This window comes from Leptodactylus fuscus, chromosome 4 (genome assembly GCF_031893055.1).
Source record: "Leptodactylus fuscus isolate aLepFus1 chromosome 4, aLepFus1.hap2, whole genome shotgun sequence".
Classification (NCBI taxonomy): Eukaryota; Metazoa; Chordata; class Amphibia; order Anura; family Leptodactylidae; genus Leptodactylus; species Leptodactylus fuscus.
The window spans coordinates 218,425,081-218,450,485 of record NC_134268.1 but is presented as its reverse complement, the minus strand read 5'-3'; the positions used below and the strand labels follow the sequence as shown (position 1 = coordinate 218,450,485).

Sequence of the window (25,405 nt, the reverse complement as noted above, 5' to 3'; positions counted from 1 at the left end):
GAGAAAAAAACCAGCAAGACCCCAAATTTACCATATTCACTATAGTAACAAGGAGTTGGACAAGTGTAAGCCAAAATGTCTGATCCAACATCTGCCATCAGAAGAAGGGACACCAACACACAAAGTATGATATTCTTGTACATAGGAGCAGTATTATAGTAGTTATATTCTTGTACATAGGGGGCAGTAATATAGTAGTTATATACTTGTACATAGGAGGTAGTATTATAGTAGTTATATTCTTGTACATAGGAGTAGTATTATAGTAGTTATATTCTTGTATATAGGAGTAGTATTATAGTAGTTATATTCTTGTACATAGGAGCAGTATTATAGTAGTTATATTCTTGTACATAGGAGCAGTATTATAGTAGTTATATTCTTATACATAGGGGGTAGTATTATAGTAGTTATATTCTTGTACATAGGAGTAGTATTATAGTAGTTATATTCTTGTACATAGGAGGTAGTATTATAGTAGTTATATTCTTGTACATAGCAGCAGTATTATAGTAGTTATATTCTTGTACATAGGAGTAGTATTATAGTAGTTATATTCTTGTACATAGCAGCAGTATTATAGTAGTTATATTCTTGTACATAGGAGCAGTATTATAGTAGTTATATTCTTATACATAGGGGGTAGTATTATAGTAGTTATATTCTTGTACATAGGAGCAGTATTATAGTAGTTATATTCTTGTACATAGGAGTAGTATTATAGTAGTTATATTCTTGTACATAAGAGCAGTATTATAGTAGTTATATTCTTGTACATAGGAGTAGTATTATAGTAGTTATATTCTTGTACATAAGAGCAGTATTATAGTAGTTATATTCTTGTACATAGGAGTAGTATTATAGTAGTTATATTCTTGTACATAGGAGTAGTATTATAGTAGTTATATTCTTGTACATAGGAGCAGTATTATAGTAGTTATATTCTTGTACATAGGAGTAGTATTATAGTAGTTATATTCTTGTACATAAGAGCAGTATTATAGTAGTTATATTCTTGTACATAGGAGGTAGTATTATAGTAGTTATATTCTTGTACATAGGAGTAGTATTATAGTAGTTATATTCTTGTACATAGAGTAGTATTATAGTAGTTATATTCTTGTACATAGGAGTAGTATTATAGTAGTTATATTCTTGTACATAGGAGTAGTATTATAGTAGTTATATTCTTGTACATAGGAGGTAGTATTATAGTAGTTATATTCTTGTACATAGGAGTAGTATTATAGTAGTTATATTCTTGTACATAGGAGTAGTATTATAGTAGTTATATTCTTGTACATAGGAGCAGTATTATAGTAGTTATATTCTTGTACATAGGAGCAGTATTATAGTAGTTATATTCTTGTAAATAGGAGTAGTATTATAGTAGTTATATTCTTGTACATAGGATCAGTATTATAGTAGTTATATTCTTGTACATAGGAGTAGTATTATAGTAGTTATATTCTTGTACATAAGAGCAGTATTATAGTAGTTATATTCTTGTATATAGGAGTAGTATTATAGTAGTTATATTCTTGTACATAGGAGTAGTATTATAGTAGTTATATTCTTGTACATAAGAGCAGTATTATAGTAGTTATATTCTTGTACATAGGAGGTAGTATTATAGTAGTTATATTCTTGTACATAGGAGCAGTATTATAGTAGTTATATTCTTGTACATAGGAGTAGTATTATAGTAGTTATATTCTTGTACATAGGAGCAGTATTATAGTAGTTATATTCTTGTACATAGGAGGTAGTATTATAGTAGTTATATTCTTGTACATAGGAGCAGTATTATAGTAGTTATATTCTTGTACATAGGAGCAGTATTATAGTAGTTATATTCTTGTACATAAGAGCAGTATTATAGTAGTTATATTCTTGTACATAGGAGTAGTATTATAGTAGTTATATTCTTGTACATAGGAGTAGTATTATAGTAGTTATATTCTTGTACATAGGAGGTAGTATTATAGTAGTTATATTCTTGTACATAGGAGCAGTATTATAGTAGTTATATTGTTGTACATAGGAGTAGTATTATAGTAGTTATATTCTTGTACATAGGAGGTAGTATTATAGTAGTTATATTCTTGTACATAGGAGCAGTATTATAGTAGTTATATTCTTGTACATAAGAACAGTATTATAGTAGTTATATTCTTGTACATAGGAGTAGTATTATAGTAGTTATATTCTTGTACATAGGAGTAGTATTATAGTAGTTATATTCTTGTACATAGGGGCAGTATTATAGTAGTTATATTCTTGTACATAAGAACAGTATTATAGTAGTTATATTCTTGTACATAGGAGTAGTATTATAGTAGTTATATTCTTGTACATAGGAGTAGTATTATAGTAGTTATATTCTTGTACATAGGGGCAGTATTATAGTAGTTATATTCTTGTACATAGGAGTAGTATTATAGTAGTTATATTCTTGTACATAGGAGTAGTATTATAGTAGTTATATTCTTGTACATAGGAGGTAGTATTATAGTAGTTATATTCTTGTACATAGGAGTAGTATTATAGTAGTTATATTCTTGTACATAGGAGGTAGTATTATAGTAGTTATATTCTTGTACATAGGGGCAGTATTATAGTAGTTATATTCTTGTACATAGGAGTAGTATTATAGTAGTTATATTCTTGTACATAGGAGGTAGTATTATAGTAGTTATATTCTTGTACATAGGAGTAGTATTATAGTAGTTATATTCTTGTACATAGGAGTAGTATTATAGTAGTTATATTCTTGTACATAGAGTAGTATTATAGTAGTTATATTCTTGTACATAGGAGTAGTATTATAGTAGTTATATTCTTGTACATAGGAGGTAGTATTATAGTAGTTATATTCTTGTACATAGGGGCAGTATTATAGTAGTTATATTCTTGTACATAGGAGCAGTATTATAGTAGTTATATTCTTGTACATAGGAGTAGTATTATAGTAGTTATATTCTTGTACATAGGAGTAGTATTATAGTAGTTATTTTCTTGTACATAGGAGGTAGTATTATAGTAGTTATATTCTTGTACATAGGAGTAGTATTATAGTAGTTATATTCTTGTATATAGGAGTAGTATTATAGTAGTTATATTCTTGTACATAGGAGTAGTATTATAGTAGTTATATTCTTGTACATAGGAGTAGTATTATAGTAGTTATATTCTTGTATATAGGAGTAGTATTATAGTAGTTATATTCTTGTACATAAGAGCAGTATTATAGTAGTTATATTCTTGTACATAGGAGTAGTATTATAGTAGTTATATTCTTGTACATAAGAGCAGTATTATAGTAGTTATATTCTTGTACATAGGAGTAATATTATAGTAGTTATATTCTTGTACATAGGAGTAGTATTATAGTAGTTATATTCTTGTACATAGGAGCAGTATTATAGTAGTTATATTCTTGTACATAGGAGTAGTATTATAGTAGTTATATTCTTGTACATAAGAGCAGTATTATAGTAGTTATATTCTTGTACATAGGAGGTAGTATTATAGTAGTTATATTCTTGTACATAGGAGTAGTATTATAGTAGTTATATTCTTGTACATAGGAGGTAGTATTATAGTAGTTATATTCTTGTACATAGGAGTAGTATTATAGTAGTTATATTCTTGTACATAGGAGTAGTATTATAGTAGTTATATTCTTGTACATAGAGTAGTATTATAGTAGTTATATTCTTGTACATAGGAGTAGTATTATAGTAGTTATATTCTTGTACATAGGAGGTAGTATTATAGTAGTTATATTCTTGTACATAGGGGCAGTATTATAGTAGTTATATTCTTGTACATAGGAGCAGTATTATAGTAGTTATATTCTTGTACATAGGAGTAGTATTATAGTAGTTATATTCTTGTACATAGGAGTAGTATTATAGTAGTTATTTTCTTGTACATAGGAGGTAGTATTATAGTAGTTATATTCTTGTACATAGGAGTAGTATTATAGTAGTTATATTCTTGTATATAGGAGTAGTATTATAGTAGTTATATTCTTGTACATAGGAGTAGTATTATAGTAGTTATATTCTTGTACATAGGAGTAGTATTATAGTAGTTATATTCTTGTATATAGGAGTAGTATTATAGTAGTTATATTCTTGTACATAAGAGCAGTATTATAGTAGTTATATTCTTGTACATAGGAGTAGTATTATAGTAGTTATATTCTTGTACATAAGAGCAGTATTATAGTAGTTATATTCTTGTACATAGGAGTAATATTATAGTAGTTATATTCTTGTACATAGGAGTAGTATTATAGTAGTTATATTCTTGTACATAGGAGCAGTATTATAGTAGTTATATTCTTGTACATAGGAGTAGTATTATAGTAGTTATATTCTTGTACATAAGAGCAGTATTATAGTAGTTATATTCTTGTACATAGGAGGTAGTATTATAGTAGTTATATTCTTGTACATAGGAGTAGTATTATAGTAGTTATATTCTTGTACATAGAGTAGTATTATAGTAGTTATATTCTTGTACATAGGAGTAGTATTATAGTAGTTATATTCTTGTACATAGGAGTAGTATTATAGTAGTTATATTCTTGTACATAGGAGTAGTATTATAGTAGTTATATTCTTGTACATAGGAGTAGTATTATAGTAGTTATATTCTTGTACATAGGAGCAGTATTATAGTAGTTATATTCTTGTACATAGGAGCAGTATTATAGTAGTTATATTCTTGTAAATAGGAGTAGTATTATAGTAGTTATATTCTTGTACATAGGATCAGTATTATAGTAGTTATATTCTTGTACATAGGAGTAGTATTATAGTAGTTATATTCTTGTACATAAGAGCAGTATTATAGTAGTTATATTCTTGTATATAGGAGTAGTATTATAGTAGTTATATTCTTGTACATAGGAGTAGTATTATAGTAGTTATATTCTCTTACATAAGAGCAGTATTATAGTAGTTATATTCTTGTACATAGGAGGTAGTATTATAGTAGTTATATTCTTGTACATAGGAGCAGTATTATAGTAGTTATATTCTTGTACATAGGAGTAGTATTATAGTAGTTATATTCTTGTACATAGGAGCAGTATTATAGTAGTTATATTCTTGTACATAGGAGGTAGTATTATAGTAGTTATATTCTTGTACATAGGAGCAGTATTATAGTAGTTATATTCTTGTACATAGGAGCAGTATTATAGTAGTTATATTCTTGTACATAAGAGCAGTATTATAGTAGTTATATTCTTGTACATAGGAGTAGTATTATAGTAGTTATATTCTTGTACATAGGAGTAGTATTATAGTAGTTATATTCTTGTACATAGGAGGTAGTATTATAGTAGTTATATTCTTGTACATAGGAGCAGTATTATAGTAGTTATATTGTTGTACATAGGAGTAGTATTATAGTAGTTATATTCTTGTACATAGGAGGTAGTATTATAGTAGTTATATTCTTGTACATAGGAGCAGTATTATAGTAGTTATATTCTTGTACATAAGAACAGTATTATAGTAGTTATATTCTTGTACATAGGAGTAGTATTATAGTAGTTATATTCTTGTACATAGGAGTAGTATTATAGTAGTTATATTCTTGTACATAGGGGCAGTATTATAGTAGTTATATTCTTGTACATAAGAACAGTATTATAGTAGTTATATTCTTGTACATAGGAGTAGTATTATAGTAGTTATATTCTTGTACATAGGAGTAGTATTATAGTAGTTATATTCTTGTACATAGGGGCAGTATTATAGTAGTTATATTCTTGTACATAGGAGTAGTATTATAGTAGTTATATTCTTGTACATAGGAGTAGTATTATAGTAGTTATATTCTTGTACATAGGAGGTAGTATTATAGTAGTTATATTCTTGTACATAGGAGTAGTATTATAGTAGTTATATTCTTGTACATAGGAGGTAGTATTATAGTAGTTATATTCTTGTACATAGGGGCAGTATTATAGTAGTTATATTCTTGTACATAGGAGTAGTATTATAGTAGTTATATTCTTGTACATAGGAGGTAGTATTATAGTAGTTATATTCTTGTACATAGGAGTAGTATTATAGTAGTTATATTCTTGTACATAGGAGTAGTATTATAGTAGTTATATTCTTGTACATAGAGTAGTATTATAGTAGTTATATTCTTGTACATAGGAGTAGTATTATAGTAGTTATATTCTTGTACATAGGAGGTAGTATTATAGTAGTTATATTCTTGTACATAGGGGCAGTATTATAGTAGTTATATTCTTGTACATAGGAGCAGTATTATAGTAGTTATATTCTTGTACATAGGAGTAGTATTATAGTAGTTATATTCTTGTACATAGGAGCAGTATTATAGTAGTTATATTCTTGTACATAGGAGTAGTATTATAGTAGTTATATTCTTGTACATAGGAGTTGTATTATAGTAGTTATTTTCTTGTACATAGGAGGTAGTATTATAGTAGTTATATTCTTGTACATAGGAGTTGTATTATAGTAGTTATATTCTTGTACATAGGAGTAGTATTATAGTAGTTATATTCTTGTACATAGGAGTAGTATTATAGTAGTTATATTCTTGTACATAGGAGGTAGTATTATAGTAGTTATATTCTTGTACATAGGAGCAGTATTATAGTAGTTATATTCTTGTACATAGGAGGTAGTATTATAGTAGTTATATTCTTGTACATAGGAGTAGTATTATAGTAGTTATATTATTGAACATAGGAGTAGTATTATAGTAGTTATATTCTTGTACATAGGAGTAGTATTATAGTAGTTATATTCTTGTACATAGGAGTAGTATTATAGTAGTTATATTCTTGTACATAGGAGCAGTATTATAGTAGTTATATTCTTGTACATAGGAGGTAGTATTATAGTAGTTATATTCTGGGGGGGGGGGGGTTGGGTTATAACAGTCCATGGAGTCTCATCTTCCTCTTTGTTGGTGACTGCTATATGGGGGGGGTTGGAGGTGGGGTGGGGCGGGGCGGTTGGTTTGGGGTATAACAGTCCGTGGAGTCTCGTCTTCCTCTTCGTTGGTGACTGCTATACGGGGAGGTGGGGGTGGGGCGGGTGTATTGGGATAAATATAACAGTCCGTGGAGTCTCATCTTTCTCTTGTTTGGTGACAGCTAGACACATATTGGGCAGCGATCTCCACAGTGGCCTCTTCTTCTCCCAGTAGGATGTAGAGTTTCCTCTTCTCGTCTGCAGATATGAAGTCTGGGATGTGGGCAGAGAGTCTTTGGTGGTAGACGGCCCTCACAGCTGAGTATTTGGTGCAGTGTAGCAGGGAATGGGTCTCGTCTTCTAGGGCCCCCTGGTCACAGTGCTGGCACAGTCTGTCCTCCCGTGGCTTGTACGTCTGTCTGTATCGCCCCGTCTCTATCTCTAGGTTGTGGGCGCTCAGTCTGTACCGGCTCAGGGTCTGTCTGTGTTTGGGGTGGCGTATTCTCTCCAGGTAGGTGGCCATGGTGTAGTCCCTTTGTAGGGATTGGTACACGGTGAGTTTCTTGGAGTTATTTATTTTGTTTTTCCATTCTTCAATGTACCGCTCTCTATTTGCCTCTGTGGTCGCCTTTATTTCGGCCTTGGTTATCATCTGTTGGAGTTTTTGGTTTGGTGGTTGGCTGCTGTTTGGTTGTTGAATGTCTGGTTTGCTCAGGTGGCTTAGCCATGCTTGGTGGTGTTAGGAGTCGGGCTTGCTCACCTGGATGTGTGCCTGGAAAGCTATCGCCCTCTTCTGTATGGTGAGCCATAGGGGGAGTCTGCCTAGCTCTGCCCTGCAGGCTATGTTGGTGGTGTTGCGATGGACATGGAGCAGGTATTTGCAGAACTCCAGGTGGAAGTTCTCTTTTGGGCTGGAATCCCACTTTAACTGGTCTGGGTAGGTGGCTGGGCCCCAAACCTCACTGCCATAGAGAAGGATCGGGGAGATGACTGCATCAAATATCTTCATCCAGACCCTCACCGGTGGTTTGAGGTGGTACAGTTGTCTTCTGATGGCGTAGAAGGTTCTGCAGGCTTTTGCTTTCAGGGTTTCTATTGCTGCTTTGAAGCTTCCTGATTGGCTGAGCTCCAGCCCCAGGTAGGTGTAGCTGTTGGTTTTCTCCAGTGTGGAGCCATTCAGTGTGAATTGTGGGGTGGTGGAGGCTTTATTTTGGCCCTTCTTCTGAAATACCATGATTTTGGTCTTCTTCTGGTTGATGGGTAGGGCTCATGTGGTGCTGAATTTTTCCAGCACTGACAGGCTTTCTTGGAGGTCTTTCTCGGTGGGGGCCAGGAGTAGGAGGTCATCGGCATACAGCAGGAACTTCACCTCTCGGTTGTTCAGGGTGAGGCCTGGGGTTGGTGAGGCCTCCAGGGCTGTAGCCAGTTCATTGATATAGATGTTGAAGAGCGTTGGGCTCAGGCTACAGCCTTGTCTGACCCCTCGGGCCTGTTGGAAGTATGCTGTCCTTTTCCCATTCACCTTCACACTGCACTGGTTTCCGGTGTAGGAGCTCTTGATGACGTTGTACGTTCTTTCTCCTATTCCACTCTCTAGGAGTTTTAGAAGTAGGCCTGGGTGCCATACTGAATCAAACGCCTTCTTAAAGTCCACGAAGCAGGCGAATATCTTGCCTCTTCTGGTGTTGTGGACGTGCGTCTTGATGAGGCTGTGCAGGGTGTAGATATGCTCTGTGGTGCGGTGGTTTGGCATGAACCCTGCTTGGCTCTTGCTGAGGACCCCGTGTTGTGTGAGGAAGGTGAGGATTCTGTTATTGATGATGCTGTTGAACAGTTTCCCTAGCGTGCTGCTGACGCAGATCCCTCTGTAGTTGTTGGGGTCATATTGGTCCCCATTCTTGTAGATGGGGGTTATGAGCCCTTTGTTCCAGTCTTCGGGGAAGTGTCCAGCATTGAGCACGAGGGTGAATAGCTTTGCCAGTGCCGCGTGTATTGCTGGAGGGCTGTATTTGATCATCTCTGGTAGGATGCCGTCAGGGCCACTGGCCTTTTTGCCTTTCAGCACGGCAATTCTTTCCTGTATATCTTTTATGGTGATTGGCGAGTCCAGAGGGTTCTGGAAGTCTTTGATGACTTTCTCCATGTCCCTCAGTTTGGTGATTATCTGTTGCTGTTCTGGAGTTAGTTCTTCTTCTGGGATGTTTTTGTAGAGACCTCTGAAGTAGTTGAGCCAGATATTGCCATTTTGGATGTGGAGAGAGTTTTTCTTGGGCTTTGTGCCCATGTGGTGCCAGGTCTCCCAGAATGAGCTGTCCTGGAGGGAGTCCTCTAGTTGCTCTATTTTGTGGGAGAGGTATCTCTGTTTCTTCTCTCTGAGGGTGCCCTTGTATTGCTTGCATAGATTGCTGTAGGCTTCCCTCACCTCCTTGTTGTTGGGGTCCCTGTGTTTTTGGTTGGAGGCTGTTCTTAGGGTATGGCGTAGTGCTCTGCAGTCGCTGTCGAACCATTTGTGGGACTGTTTGTTGGTTTGTCTTATTGGTTTGGTTTGTTTCAGGCCTGCTAGTTCTGCTGTGGTCTGTAGGATGTACTTGAGATCCTTCACAGCTCTGGTGACTCCCTGTTGGTCTGGCTGATAGGTGTTTGTATGGAAGTTTGTGAGCAGCGTCTTGATTTCGGGTCGGTTGGTTGCGTTGCTATATTCTATGGCCTGTTGGTTGGCCCATTTGAAATGTCTTGGTAGGTTGTAGAGGCCGGACTGTTGGGGCTCATGTATGGGTGTTTTGTTCCTGGTTCTCATGTATAGTAGGATCTGGTTGTGGTCTGATAGATGGGAGTCAGGTGCGATTGTGAAGTCTTCAATGTCTGACAGGTCTGCGTCTGTAATGGCATAGTCCACCACGCTGTTGCCCACTTGAGAGTTTAGTGTGAAGCGTCCTCTGGGATCGCCTGTGGTACGTCCGTTTATTATGTACAGTCCTAGGCTTCGGCACATGTTCAGCAGTTGTCTCCCACTCTTGTTGACAATTCTGTCTTGGCTGTTTCTTCTTGTCTGTGTGGGTTCTGGGTGGTGGATCTCACTACCGTGCGTATGTGGGTTATCGTCAGGGGGCAGGTAGTCTAACTCTGTGCCTGTCCTTGCATTCAGGTCTCCGCATATTAGTACTCTGCCTTTGGGTTGGAAGTGGACAGCTTCCCTTTATAGGACCTCGTAAGTGTCGGGGTGGTGGTAGGGGGACCCTGGTGGGGGCATATATACTGCACAGAGATAGATGTCCTGCTGGCCGCTGAGGATGGAGCTGCTCATTTTTATCCATATGTGATTAGTTCCACGTTTGGTAGCTTTTACGTGTTCTTTGAGCTCCTCCTTGTACCATATTAGTATGCCTCCTGAGTGGCGGCCATGTTTGGCGGTCTTATTTTTCTGGGCGGGCACTGAGAGTTCCTTGTAGCCCATGGGTGTTAGGGACTCGTCATCTGCCCGGGTCCATGTCTCTAGGAGGATTTGAATGTCTATGTTTTTTAGTCTGTCTATGAAGTCTGGATCTTTTGGTTTAGATCCAAAGGCTGAGGCGTTCAGCCCTTGTATGTTCCAACTACTGATAGTTAGTGATTTCATCTTCAGTGTGTAAACCTTGTAATGAGCTGTCCTGCAGAGGACGGGCTGGGTTCTTGGTTGGTTGCAGTTTGGCCAGGTATATATTCTTGTTATATTCTTGTACATAGGAGGTAGTATTATAGTAGTTATATTCTTGTACATAGGAGCAGTATTATAGTAGTTATATTCTTGTACATAGGAGGTAGTATTATAGTAGTTATATTCTTGTACATAGGAGGTAGTATTATAGTAGTTATATTCTTGTACATAGGAGGTAGTATTATAGTAGTTATATTCTTGTACATAGGAGGTAGTATTATAGTAGTTATATTCTTGTACATAGGAGCAGTATTATAGTAGTTATATTCTTGTACATAGGAGTAGTATTATAGTAGTTATATTCTTGTACATAGGAGGTAGTATTATAGTAGTTATATTCTTGTACATAGGAGGTAGTATTATAGTAGTTATATTCTTGTACATAGGAGAAGTATTATAGTAGTTATATTCTTGTACATTGGAGTAGTATTATAGTAGTTATATTCTTGTACATAGGAGCAGTATTATAGTAGTTATATTCTTGTACATAGGAGGTAGTATTATAGTAGTTATATTCTTGTACATAGGAGGTAGTATTATAGTAGTTATATTCTTGTACATAGGAGCAGTATTATAGTAGTTATATTCTTGTACATAGGAGCAGTATTATAGTAGTTATATTCTTGTACATAGGAGTAGTATTATAGTAGTTATATTCTTGTACATAGGAGTAGTATTATAGTAGTTATATTCCTGTACATAGGAGCAGTATTATAGTAGTTATATTCTTGTACATAGGACTAGTATTATAGTAGTTATATTCTTGTAAATAGGAGTAGTATTATAGTAGTTATATTCTTGTACATAGGAGTAGTATTATAGTAGTTATATTCTTGTACATAGGGGGCAGTATTATAGTAGTTATATTCTTGTACTTAGGGGCAGTATTATAGTAGTTATATTCTTGTACATAGGAGTAGTATTATAGTAGTTATATTCTTGTACATAGCAGTAGTATTATAGTAGTTATATTCTTGTACATAGGAGGTAGTATTATAGTAGTTATATTCTTGTACATAGGAGTAGTATTATAGTAGTTATATTCTTGAACATAGGAGTAGTATTATAGTAGTTATATTCTTGTACATAGGAGTAGTATTATAGTAGTTATATTCTTGTACATAGGAGCAGTATTATAGTAGTTATATTCTTGAACATAGGAGTAGTATTATAGTAGTTATATTCTTGTACATAGGAGTAGTATTATAGTAGTTATATTCTTGTACATAGGAGTAGTATTATAGTAGTTATATTCTTGAACATAGGAGTAGTATTATAGTAGTTATATTCTTGTACATAGGAGTAGTATTATAGTAGTTATATTCTTGTACATAGGAGTAGTATTATAGTAGTTATATTCTTGAACATAGGAGTAGTATTATAGTAGTTATATTCTTGTACATAGGAGTAGTATTATAGTAGTTATATTCTTGAACATAGGAGTAGTATTATAGTAGTTATATTCTTGTACATAGGAGTAGTATTATAGTAGTTATATTCTTGTACATAGGAGTAGTATTATAGTAGTTATATTCTTGTATATAGGAGTAGTATTATAGTAATTATATTCTTGTACTGTACATAGGAGTAGTATTATAGTAGTTATATTCTTGTACATAGGAGCAGTATTATAGTAGTTATATTCTTGTACATAGGAGCAGTATTATAGTAGTTATATTCTTGTACATAGGAGTAGTATTATAGTAGTTATATTCTTGTACATAGAAGTAGTATTATAGTAGTTATATTCTTGCACATAGGAGTAGTATTATAGTAGTTATATTCTTGTACATAGGAGTAGTATTATAGTAGTTATATTCTTGTACATAGGAGTAGTATTATAGTAGTTATATTCTTGTACATAGGAGTAGTATTATAGTAGTTATATTCTTGTACATAGGAGCAGTATTATAGTAGTTATCTTCTTGTACATAGGAGTGGTATTATAGTAGTTATATTCTTGTACATAGGAGTAGTATTATAGTAGTTATATTCTTGTACATAGGAGCAGTATTATAGTAGTTATATTCTTGTACATAGGAGCAGTATTATAGTAGTTATATTCTTGTACATAGGAGGTAGTATTATAGTAGTTATATTCTTGTACATAGGAGCAGTATTATAGTAGTTATATTCTTGTACATAGGAGTAGTATTATAGTAGTTATATTCTTGTACATAGGAGGTAGTATTATAGTAGTTATATTCTTGTACATAGGAGGTAGTATTATAGTAGTTATATTCTTGTACATAGGAGTAGTATTATAGTAGTTATATTCTTGTACATTGGAGTAGTATTATAGTAGTTATATTCTTGTACATAGGAGCAGTATTATAGTAGTTATATTCTTGTACATAGGAGGTAGTATTATAGTAGTTATATTCTTGTACATAGGAGCAGTATTATAGTAGTTATATTCTTGTACATAGGAGCAGTATTATAGTAGTTATATTCTTGTACATAGGAGTAGTATTATAGTAGTTATATTCTTGTACATAGGAGTAGTATTATAGTAGTTATATTCTTGTACATAGGAGCAGTATTATAGTAGTTATCTTCTTGTACATAGGAGTGGTATTATAGTAGTTATATTCTTGTATATAGGAGTAGTATTATAGTAATTATATTCTTGTACTGTACATAGGAGTAGTATTATAGTAGTTATATTCTTGTACATAGGAGCAGTATTATAGTAGTTATATTCTTGTACATAGGAGCAGTATTATAGTAGTTATATTCTTGTACATAGGAGTAGTATTATAGTAGTTATATTCTTGTACATAGGAGGTAGTATTATAGTAGTTATATTCTTGTACATAGGAGCAGTATTATAGTAGTTATATTCTTGTACATAGGAGTAGTATTATAGTAGTTATATTCTTGTACATAGGAGTAGTATTATAGTAGTTATATTCTTGTACATAGGAGCAGTATTATAGTAGTTATATTCTTGTACATAGGAGCAGTATTATAGTAGTTATATTCTTGTACATAGGAGCAGTATTATAGTAGTTATATTCTTGTACATAGGAGTAGTATTATAGTAGTTATATTCTTGTACATAGGAGCAGTATTATAGTAGTTATATTCTTGTACATAGGGGGTAGTATTATAGTAGTTATATTCTTTTTACATAGGAGTAGTATTATAGTAGTTATATTCTTGTACATAGGAGGTAGTATTATAGTAGTTATATTCTTGTACATAGGAGCAGTATTATAGTAGTTATATTCTTGTACATAGGAGGTAGTATTATAGTAGTTATATTCTTGTACATAGGAGCAGTATTATAGTAGTTATATTCTTGTACATAGGAGTAGTATTATAGTAGTTATATTCTTGTACATAGGAGCAGTATTATAGTAGTTATATTCTTGTACATAGGAGCAGTATTATAATAGTTATATACTTCTATAGTGGCAGTAATAGTATATTGTAGTAGTATATAGTATATATAATATCTGAGAGGATAAGCCATTGCATGCTGTAGATTTTTTAGGAAATAGCAAAGTTACTTTTATGCTTCTCATTTATCGGTTACACATCAGCATTGCGGTATATTTCAGGCTGAAGTGTTTTTTTCTGATCTGGCGGCTCTGTAGTTTCCCTCCTCTGGATCTCCATATTTTCCTAACATGGCTGACTTGCTAAGATTGTTTTATCTCCAATCATCAGATATTTTCATTGTACACTGTAGTTTGGACATTCGGCTATGGTTGTGTAATGTGCTCAATGAAGTAGAACACGGCCTCATCAGGTAGAAAAACAGAATAAATCAGGACTGAATCTTAAGGTTTGCATTTTGCGAGACTAAGGAAACAAGCAGTAATCCCTCTTGTTGGTTTTGCTTGCCTCTGCCCCCTACTGAGACTTTACTTTACAAATACGGCCACTGGCTCCATCTGTATAAATATGGTCGGCCGCCATCTTTCAGGGTTTTCTGGAGCGTAACTTCTCCCTCATTCTACATCCTATAACATCTCCTTCCCCAAGTGTAATATTTGGACAATTCCAACAAGTTTAAGCTCAAATATCAGAATTTTATATACATACTGTAAGAGCTGCCTGTGTATTATATATGGATGGATATTAGTGCACTGGAGTAAGAATTAAGGTAAGTTAGAACTCAATGTTTAAGTCATATAAAGTGTAACAAAAAGAAACAATGAAACAAAAATATTCATCTCTCCGCTTATTTCTTGCAACCTGCAAATTTTATGCAAAGTTGTTTTTTATTGAAAAACATAACAGCATTTTATTTACATGATAAAAATGATCCATCCCAAAAATAATATCCCTAAAATTTGCATCCATAGAAAAAAATCACGGCCATGGCAGGAATCCTGGAATGTAGCGAAGCCAAACAGAATTTGGGCTGCATTCTAAAGATCAGCATGGTCTGCACCCATACAGGGGTATTTGGGAGATGTTTAAAAAATTGGTCCAGGGCCGAGATTGTTATAAAATAGCAAGAAAACATCTCGGGGTAACATTTTGGCCTTGCAGCGCTGGAGTCCTGGGTTCAAATCCTGCCTGGAACAACATCTGCAAGGGGTCTGTATGTTCCCCCTGTGTTTGAGTGGATTTCCATCCAATTCTACAAAAACATACTTAAAAAAAAAAAAAAAAAAAGCAAGAAATCCCAAAATTTGCCAGTTTAATCCCATTCTGCTCCAGGACTCCTTGCTTGTGTTTATTTGGCTGTATAGTCAACGACCAACCATTGGCCTGACCAGTCTTGTGCCCCTCACTTCTGAGGATAGGTATTGGCTGCGGTAGGGACGTGGGGGTAAGATCATATCCCCGCTGCACCAACAAGCACCTGCTGGGAGCAGAGAGACTTAGGGGGGGAGGGATTAAACTGGTCAGTTTTGGGTTTTTTATTACTTTTCACAGTCCCTGTTTTTTCCCTATTTTTTTAATGGTGGTTACAGGTTATTCAATGATAATTTAGTTCATCCTAAATTATGTAAATTATTATTTTTATTATTTTTTTATTTTTTTTTATTTCTTGGAGTTTTTATTTCAATAGGCAGAACTCCCTAAATATGGAATCTTACCATAGAATTTTTCAAAGGGAAAAACAACAAACAAATAACTCTCTCCCCTCCCCAAAAAACAAGAAAACACACAGAAAACATGACAACAAGCAAAAACATAGTAATAAAACCTGTTTTTCTCAGCAAAAAAAAAAAATTATGATTAAAGTGCACAAGAAGCCTAAAGGGGTTAATATAGATTTTGAAAACAATTGGTCACTTCATGTTCTTGCTATTTTTCGGGCCGTCCAAAGTAATGATCCTTGTGATAACATTTGTCTCCTTCCATATAGTTTATAAACACTTTGGGTCCCCTGGAGCTGATCCTCAACACACCGAGTCATCATAGAGTCCATCATGGTAGGTTCCTTGCATTATATCTATCATAGGTGGGTCATGGGTGGCCCCTGGGCAAGAACAAGAAAAGAGCCCCCATGCTGATTTGATGACGTCAATGTGTCTACTAGGAACTCACAAGAACCAAGTATTGAACATTAGAAGGCATCTAAGATTTCAGTTTCCCACCCCGCTGTCTGGAATCTAACTCTAGAGAAGCAAATGCACCATTTTTTTGTTTTTACAATAGCACTTTACTTTTTTAACATGGTCACTTACATTGATGTAAGGTAGCTATAGTGGGCCCTGAGGTGCAGTCACACTTGAACCCTGGAGCCTGAAGAAGTCCAAAGACCCCTTTGATGTCCTGGAGCCTCAGCTATGACTCTAGGCCATCAACATGAAGTCCACGTAAGTGGTCGGAGTGTACGGCAGCATTGGTGGGAACAACTTGCACCCCTGTTGGGTGATTCCATGTCTGGATCTATCCATACTAGTGTCCCCCTGACATGTAGTAGAGATAATGGTGACCCCATTACGGTACTTATTGAGTTTTTATGCAAAGGTCCCTTCATTACTCTATGATAATGTATTTGCAGGAAGAAATCCATACTGCATAGATTCTAACTATGGCGGCACGCTCATCATCTGGGACAGGATATTCGGTGAGTCCAGATTCGTACTTGGTTTCGTTATCAGGTATTTGGCCATTTCACCCCCCCCTAAAAATGTATGTAAAAATTATCAAAAAAAGTTATATGTACCTCAAGTAAACCAATCCTGATAAAGCCACTACCTAAGTCTTAATACAATCCATCAACTGGAAGAAAAATGGTAATTATTTTGGCTAACTTTTTGTAACTTTTTGAAAGTAGTAAAATATAAAAAAATTTTTTAAAAACCCCCGAACCTGCAGTATAATAATAGCACATGCAGTGTAATATGAAGTAAACGCTGTAAAATGGGAATCAAAAAAGTAATTGTGCCACTTTTTTTTTACTCTTCCATTTCACAAAAACTTTTTTAGGCTGCATTCACACAGAGTAACGCCAGGCGTCATTTGTGTGTAATTTGTGTGTCTTTTACGGCCGTCATAAAACATTTACATAGAGTTCTATAGGAAAAGACGTCAGTCATTTACGGCCGTCATTACGCCTGGTATAATTCATATGTTGATTAGTCTTGTGGATACAAAATTACCATTTAATAGGTAGATTGCTCTTTATTTATATTTGTACTTTGCACTATATAGCGTTTATTTTACTTGCTTAATTTACATTCTAGTTCTTGATTGTCTGTGGAATAAGATTTCAGTCACTGCTCTTCAATCTCTTTGTTTTTTGTATAACTTGTAAAATACCAAATAAAACTTGAATTAAAAAAAACAAAAAAAACAAAAAAAACAAATGACACCTGGCGTTACTCTGTGTGAATGCAGAGTTGCCAATGTTGATGCCGCAGTGGTGAACCTAGCCCCACTGCTGCTTGAGGCAGATAATCAAAACGAGGCGAGGTGAGGCAGCCGCTTCAGGCGGCACTTTCGGAGGGCGCGGCAGCCATGGGACTTTTTTTTACCTAAACATTATTAAAATGAAAGGACCTGCTGTGATGTCATCACAGGTCCTTTAGCTGATTTTCAATTCGGCAACTATCTAGGTCCTGGATAGATTCTGAATTGCAAATCTTTAAAGGACCTTTGATGACATCATCACAGGTCCTTTAATTTTAATAATGTTTAGGTAAAAAAAAAAAAGTCCTATGGCCGCCGCCCGCTCCGAAAGTGCTGCCTCATCTTGCCTCATTAGAGGTGCGGCCCTGTGATGCCATTAAGAAGTAAAGCTTCTCACTTTCTTTCTTACTTTCTTAGTAAGAAAGAAAGTGAGAAGCTTTACTTCTTAATGGCATCACAGGGCCGCACCTCTAATGAGGCAAGATGAGGCAGCACTTTCGGAGCGGGCGGCGGCCATAGGACTTTTTTTTTTTTTTACCTAAACATTATTAAAATTAAAGGACCTGTGATGATGTCATCAAAGGTCCTTTAAAGACCTCTCCGGCATAAGCCATCAAACGTCAAACGTAAAGCGAGAGATAGAAAACAAAAAATGTTGCCAATTTTTTTAAAAAAAATTGTTCGTCATATTCTACTTTTAATTTTTAATTTTTATTAAAAAAAAAATTCAAAAATATTTAAAAATGTTTTTTTTTTTTTTTTACATTTTTTTCAATGCATTTCCCATCTCCTTGCTCCACATCATAGCCGTTTTGCCTGGGAGCCCTTGGTGTAATTATAGATGATTGCTCACGTAAGATCTCATCAATATTCCAGCTCCGAACACCCTGCATTTGTTAAGCTTTGCTGGATTAGGATCCTTGGCTCGGGCTGCAGAATGATCTTCTGGCTCCTGACTGACTGCTCTGCAATCAGCAGCATGAAATGATATATACAAGTGATAGATTACGCCATCTATAAATACATGTAAAGGAGCTAATTATACGCATTTGTTGACTTAACAACAGCAACACAGTGTCAGGAGAAAGCCGGCAAATTATGTCGATAAATTATCCGGAAGGGAAAATTAATTACCTGGATCTTTGTGTATTATTAGTCGACGTGATTTATGATTTTCTGCTTTTTAAGGGACTTTTGTGCCGGAAAAAGAGAAAGTGGTGTACGGTCTGACCCATCCCATAAACACGTTTCATCCCTTTGATGTTCAGGTAATTTTTTGACACTCAGTACTGTATGTTTTTGCATGTTGTTGTAGGTTTTCGCTTACCAGCTAGTGGGAGTATTCTCTTTGGACAATTCCCTAAATTAGCTCAAATTTGGATAAGTTTAGAAGTTATCCCCTATCAATAGAATAGTAATGATCATGGGGGTCCGATCACTAGGATCTTCACCGATCCCAAGAACGGGGGTCGAGTTCTCACGTCCTAATGGAGCAGCAGATCAAGCAGGCGCCCTCCAACGCCATTCATTCTCTACTCGGCTATCTTAGCACACACTGGACTGGACTAATTGGTTTTGATTGGTGTAGGTTTCAACGAACCCTCCACCCCATCACTGATCATTAGATTAATCAATGAACTTCAAATTTGAGGCAACCCCTATAAGGACTTAAATTAGGGTTGAGCCGATCTTAAGATTTCAGGATCGATTTTAAAATCCAATTTCAGAACATTTTCCAGCTGATCGTGATCGTGAAATTTGCTCGATCACCGATCGTGATCCGATCTCTCCCGAGCGCTCAACCCTATTCATGATATATACATGGATAGGGTTGAGCCAATCTTGAGATAACCTCCGACCTCGATCCCGCTGGAAAAGATCGGGATCGGAATTCCGATCGCGATCGTGAAATTTACTCGATTGCTGATCGGAATCTGATTTTTTCCGATCCCAATCGCTCAACCCTAATAAAAGTACCATGTACTTTGTACCAAGTTTAGAAGTTATCCCCTATCAATAAGATAGTAATAACTTCATGATCATGGGGGTCCGATCACGAGGATCTCATCTGATCACTAGGATCTCCACCGATTCCAAGAATGGGGGTCCAGCTCCCACGTCCTAATGGAGCAGCAGGTCAAGCAGGCACCTTGTACTCAGCTATCTTTGGCACACACTGAACTGGATTCATATTTTTGGGGTGGGTGTAGGTTCTAACGGTCGGATCCTTCCCCTCACCGATAATGAAGTTATTCGATGATCTTCAAAATTTGGAATTTCTCATAAAACGAATCCATTACAATATCACAATATGCTGGCCAAACCTTTGACAGGTTGCCATTCACAGCACGACCACTGGATGGCCACATAGAGACATATGTAGCATATCACTCTGTGACAAAATATTGCAAAACCATGTTGTCTTGAAAGTCTAGTTTGCTCGAGACACAAATATCAGGACATGTCCAACCATGAAATAAACTAAAAATGGACTTGTAGAAGAACCTGATAGCATGTGTTCAATTATCCTGCAGCGCCACCACTGATAAAATGAAGTATTGCACAGTCCTCAATGAAATCAATGGCTTGTCTGTGTAAGGCAGGACAGGGTAAGGGGCTGAAAAATCAAAAACTTCAAAAGTCAAGTGATATATTCCGGAATGCTCGGCTATGTTGTAGCCAATATTTGGCGACTGATTCATGATAAATCCCTCCGCCTACCTGATCTCACCGTATACTGTATATAGTATATTAGCATTTGCTTTTTGTTGTGATCCCGTGACCACCTTCAGAGGTCCATTAAGGATCTGCACGTCCCTAGAGTGCCCAGTATCAGTTACATGTACTGGATGTCTTTTTGACCCCAATTTGGCAATGACCTTCAGTATAAGAGCAGCAGCGGAGTCCTCGTCTCCAACAATCCCCTGGCCCGATCAGAAAGCCATTAATCAATAACTCCTCTGCTTGTTTATAATCTTCACTTACCGCTCTGTGTATATAACGCCACGGCCCATCCTAATTGGGCTCTCAGATGAGTTCCAGTTTGTGTCTATTCATCACCTCGCTTGTTGATTACAGCTCTGGATGAAATACTTACTCACTGCCTTGTAAGACGCCTCATTTACCACCGGGAATGTGATGAACTGCGACGCCTGCTGATCCGACCGGTGTTTATAAACATCGATTGGCCGGAAATTTTAGATTTCTCTTTACTTTTAGATGATTTCAAAACAAAAATGTATTTTTATAAGGAATTAAAAGGATTAAAAAGTTTCACGAGTAATAAAAGACATAAAAATAATCTAACAAAAATGAGTCTCTTTGGAAAAACATTAATTATACTCCAGAGCTGCGCTCAGTATTCTGCTGGTACAGTCACTGTGTACATACATTACATTACTTATCCTGTATTATACTCCAGAGCTGCGCTCACTATTCTGCTGGTGCAGTCACTGTGTACATACATTACATTACTTATCCTGTATTATACTCCAGAGCTGCGCTCACTATTCTGCTGGTGCAGTCACTGTGTACATACATTACATTACTTATCCTGTATTATACTCCAGAGCTGCGCTCACTATTCTGCTGGTGTAGTCACTGTGTACATACATTACATTACTTATCCTGTATTATACTCCAGAGCTGCACTCACTATTCTGCTGGTGCAGTCACTGTGTACATACATTACATTACTTATCCTGTATTATACTCCAGAGCTGCGCTCACTATTCTGCTGGTACAGTCACTGTGTACATACATTACATTACTTATCCTGCGCTGATCCTGAGTTATATCATGTATTACACTCCAGAGCTGCATTTACGATCCTGTGTGCTTCAGAGCTGAACTCTTCACGTCTTCCCTGCTAGTTCAGTGGTATCTCGTTCACATTGTGAGAAGTGACCTCTTTGCACCAGGCACTCCACTTGCATTATAAGGAGCTCCGCTGAGCTATCAGTGTAATGTCACATCCAGATTGCTGACTGTTTCCAGTACTTGCCATCAGACACGTAGAGTAATGTGTTATTTTTGTATTGTAGTTGCAGCATTGTGTCTACATTTGGAGAACCTTCTGGAGCACTCCTGGTTTCTGCAACAAACTGTCTGTCATATTTAAAGGACCAGGATGGGGACCAGGGAAACCTCGGCTTGGACTTCCGGAGGAACTTCCAAAGGTAGGAGGATTTTTGCCTCTGGATTTGGGGTAGTTTAATTCCCCAGAGTGAATGTTATGGCATTTTCATTTCCCAATCTGATCCGACATTGCAGAGATAACTTTATGCTAATGAGCAGTCCTCCTGGTGTTATGATTGGCCACCTTGCCATGGCTATGTGAGTGTGACACCATAATGGAAACACCATAATTCGTGCACATGTATTACGCCCCTCCAGTCTACAGAAGTGCAATGAGCGGGTGTACTGCACATGTGCAGTAGTACAAATCCCGGAGCAACTGTGAGAACTCAGGGACATCTCTGCCAAGTCCTGTCACTCAGGCACAGCAGCAGCAAGACAGCTCATCCCTGCTGACAGACTCCCTATAAACTGTAAAGATGAGTGAATTGGTTTGGATCAGACGAGATTAGACCCAAACTGGAGGTTCATCACCCTCAACCCAAAAGCAAAATCATTATCTTCAGGGGAGATGTAGCAAAATAAACCGCTATTCTCATCTTCCGTCACCTCTTTTGGGCATCCTTGCGGTATCCATCACTCCCTGTCCAGTTGATGTTATGCACCCCAGGGTCCCCATTGGTGCAAGGAATTGCTCATGACCAGTCTTCATCCACCTGGCTGGTGCAGGGGGAATCTTCCGTTTCCTTCGGCTAGACGCCATTGAGGCCATTTCCACTAGCTGGACCCCATTGTCCGCCCACCAGGTTCCGGTTCTCCACACCCGATTCTTCACGTCTTTATAGTCCAGTTTCTTCTCAGTTGGTTTCCTCAGTGGTGCAGGTAATCTGAGAGACTTGATATTTGGTGAACCTGTGCACGCCAACAGCTGGTGTTTCACCATCCCATTGGTCTTCCATGCTTGTCATCCCATTTGCATCGGTAAGACCAACATTCTGTAGTATTCTGGGGGTCCATGAGGTTCACTATTTCATACACCGACTCACTACTGCCATCATCTGTTGTTCTGGTCTGTCGGAGGACCATGTGGACCACTACGATAGAGGAAACAATATCAAATGATCCCATGGACTGTAATGGGATCCAATGGGTGTTTGGTGTTTAATGAAAAAATGGCAGATGAAAAATTGGGTGTGCAGGACACAACAAACAGAGACGCCAAGGCAGATGTGCACTCAGCCTTACCTATTATACATTTGGATCTTTGCAGGTTACTGGAGATGAAAAACCCTACGACCCCGGACTCTCCGTATTCCTGCAGTTGTATTCGGCCAGCCATTTTATTCTCCTCCTTGGCGTCTATCAGCACATGTTCGAAGCCAAATCTGTAAGTAGAGCTGTTATGTACAGAATGTGCAAATATACCGAGTGCCCGCTCATGGATGCCCGCACACGCTGGTCATTACGGGGTTAAGCAATACCTTTTTCCCTTTCTTACAGGAGCTAGCGCCAATTGTGATCCTTGTGAGGATTCTCTACATTCTCCTGACTTTAACATCTCTGGGATTTCTTCTGGAGAACAAGTAAGCGTGTCGTTACTCTCAGTTCCATGATACAGTAGGTTGTTCTTAAAGGGAGTGTGTCACCATACCCCAGAATATCAACCCAACCCCACCAATATATAGGATAGGGTCTGCTGAATCCAACAGTGTTTTCCCCTTGGGAACCGCTCCCTCCATTGCCGAGATATCGCTGTTTTTGTCAACGTGCGAACGAGCTCTTTGACGCAATGTGGGTGTTGCCACTTATCTGTTTGGAGTCACAGCGACGCCCACATTGCTCTAAATTTGCATATTGAGAAAAACTGCAATTTCGGCAACAGAAGTAACGATTCACAAGGAGAAAACAAGGTGATCGTGACCTATCCGCTGGACTCAAATTAAAGGAGAAGTCCAGTCCTTTGTAGATATGATTTAACCTGTTATGAATTTTCCCCCGCAGAAACAGCACCACTATGGTTGGCAGGCCATATCTGGTATTGCATCTCAGTCCAGTTTATCATAACACTCAAACCTATGCCCAAGGACCCTATGGAGCACTAGGGGTTCATGGAAAACATGGGCACAACAAAAATGGCGCGTCAATATAGTCTTACCCATGTATGGAAAGTGCTTCATTGTGGGTGAAAGTCCTCTCCAAAACTTGGGGTGGATGAAGCTTAGAACAGATCTCTGCCCTGGCCATGTGATGGACACACAGGTGATGGCACGTTACAGTCACCAGAGATGGGTGTTGTCACGGCCCGGGCACCGGTCCGATCACAAGGCCGGGGCAGATTTCTATGTAGACCAAGAAAAATGAATACAAAAAGAATTTTAGAAAAATTTCTCGTCATGCAAAGCTTGGCATCAAATGGGTTGTCCAACAAGATTGGTGATCGGTATCTGATCGCCTCAAAAATTATAATCCTAGAACTTCGGAGTCCCCATTAACGAGGATCTTTCACCACCTCCACTGACTCCAATTCTGCATCCATCAGCAGGTGGCGCTTCACCGATTCTGTTTCGGTTGGAATGTTGGAATGATTCTTTAGCCCCCGCCATTCCTGAAAAATCAGTGCTGTTAGTTTCAGTACAGTTGGGCTCACAACTGTCAAGTGGGAGGTTCCCAGACTATCTGCTCCATACTAGGATAATAGAGAGCCTAATTGTTCTAAAATAACAACGCTGATTGCTCAGGAACGGTGGGGGCTAGAGAAAAAAATTCCAATTGTGCCAGAATTGGCTACTGGGGGTTTGGAATTGGTGAAGGTCCTCTTTACCTTGATACCCCCAGTGATCAGAGACTTGATTTTTGGTCAACCCATTTATGAAAATATATATATTTTTTTAAATCATTAAATAATAATAATAATAATAATAATAATAATAATAATAATAATAATAATAAATAATGATAATAAATAATAATAATAATAATAATAATAACAATAATGATAATAAAAAATAAATAAATAATAATAATTATAATTAATAATAATAATAATAAATAATAATGATAATAAATAATAATGATAATAATAAATAAATAAATAAATAATAATAATAATAATAATAATAATAATGATAAATAATTCACTATTTTATTTGTATTTTTATAGACCCAAAGCCGCCATTTTGGAAGTCCTCCGCTGTTCCGTTTTCTTACTGCTTCAAAAATCAGGCTACCTGACGACCAATATTCCCAATCTGACACATATATGCGAGGTAACATTGATTTTTTCTTTTTGTTTTTACCATTTAACGTTCTAAATTAATTTTTGAATTTTTTTTATAGGAGTATTTTTGTGTCTTTTTGTGTTTTTTTTTTTTCCGTAGCAAGTTTATTGTTAGCATCTTGCAGGTTACGTTCATACTTTACATCAGCGATTTCATCATGGTTGTCGTTGTGGTTTCCCTCCCTTCCTGGGATAATATATCCCCCTACCCGGGCGCATTAGTCGTGTGTGTGTTTTTGTGCAGTGTTTGGCTTGCTTTGACCCATTTCTATCCCCTATTTATGGCATGTTTATGCTCGCTGAGCCTCGGCTATAGTCTGCTCTTGGTTTCCACTACACAGATCCGCTCCAGAAATCTTGCACTTCATAAACCAGTCTGATCTCCACCATCGATTTCTTAGGTGTTCCAGCGCTTACCAGGTATAGGGATAGTGGTTTTCAAGATGGAGCTTGAAGAAGTTTATGAAGTGTCATATGAATGCAGAGCAAGCTATAAAGGGGAAAGCAATTGTTTTGAGACGTATGTGGAATAAATTCTGAGTTGCATGGGAT

At 36.5% G+C, this 25,405-nt stretch overlaps 1 protein-coding gene across 1 annotated transcript in view; it reads left to right on the top strand.

Annotated features, from left to right (window-relative positions):
- Window positions 1-25,405, top strand: part of AGMO (alkylglycerol monooxygenase) — a 123,523-nt gene that overhangs the window by 54,978 nt on the left and 43,140 nt on the right. The window contains exons 7-13 of the mRNA XM_075269898.1: window positions 16,007-16,073; window positions 16,649-16,714; window positions 18,688-18,767; window positions 21,543-21,677; window positions 22,847-22,963; window positions 23,077-23,159; window positions 24,737-24,842. Of these exons, the coding sequence (XP_075125999.1) occupies window positions 16,007-16,073; window positions 16,649-16,714; window positions 18,688-18,767; window positions 21,543-21,677; window positions 22,847-22,963; window positions 23,077-23,159; window positions 24,737-24,842 (654 nt within the window). The remainder of the gene's footprint in view (window positions 1-16,006; window positions 16,074-16,648; window positions 16,715-18,687; window positions 18,768-21,542; window positions 21,678-22,846; window positions 22,964-23,076; window positions 23,160-24,736; window positions 24,843-25,405) is intronic.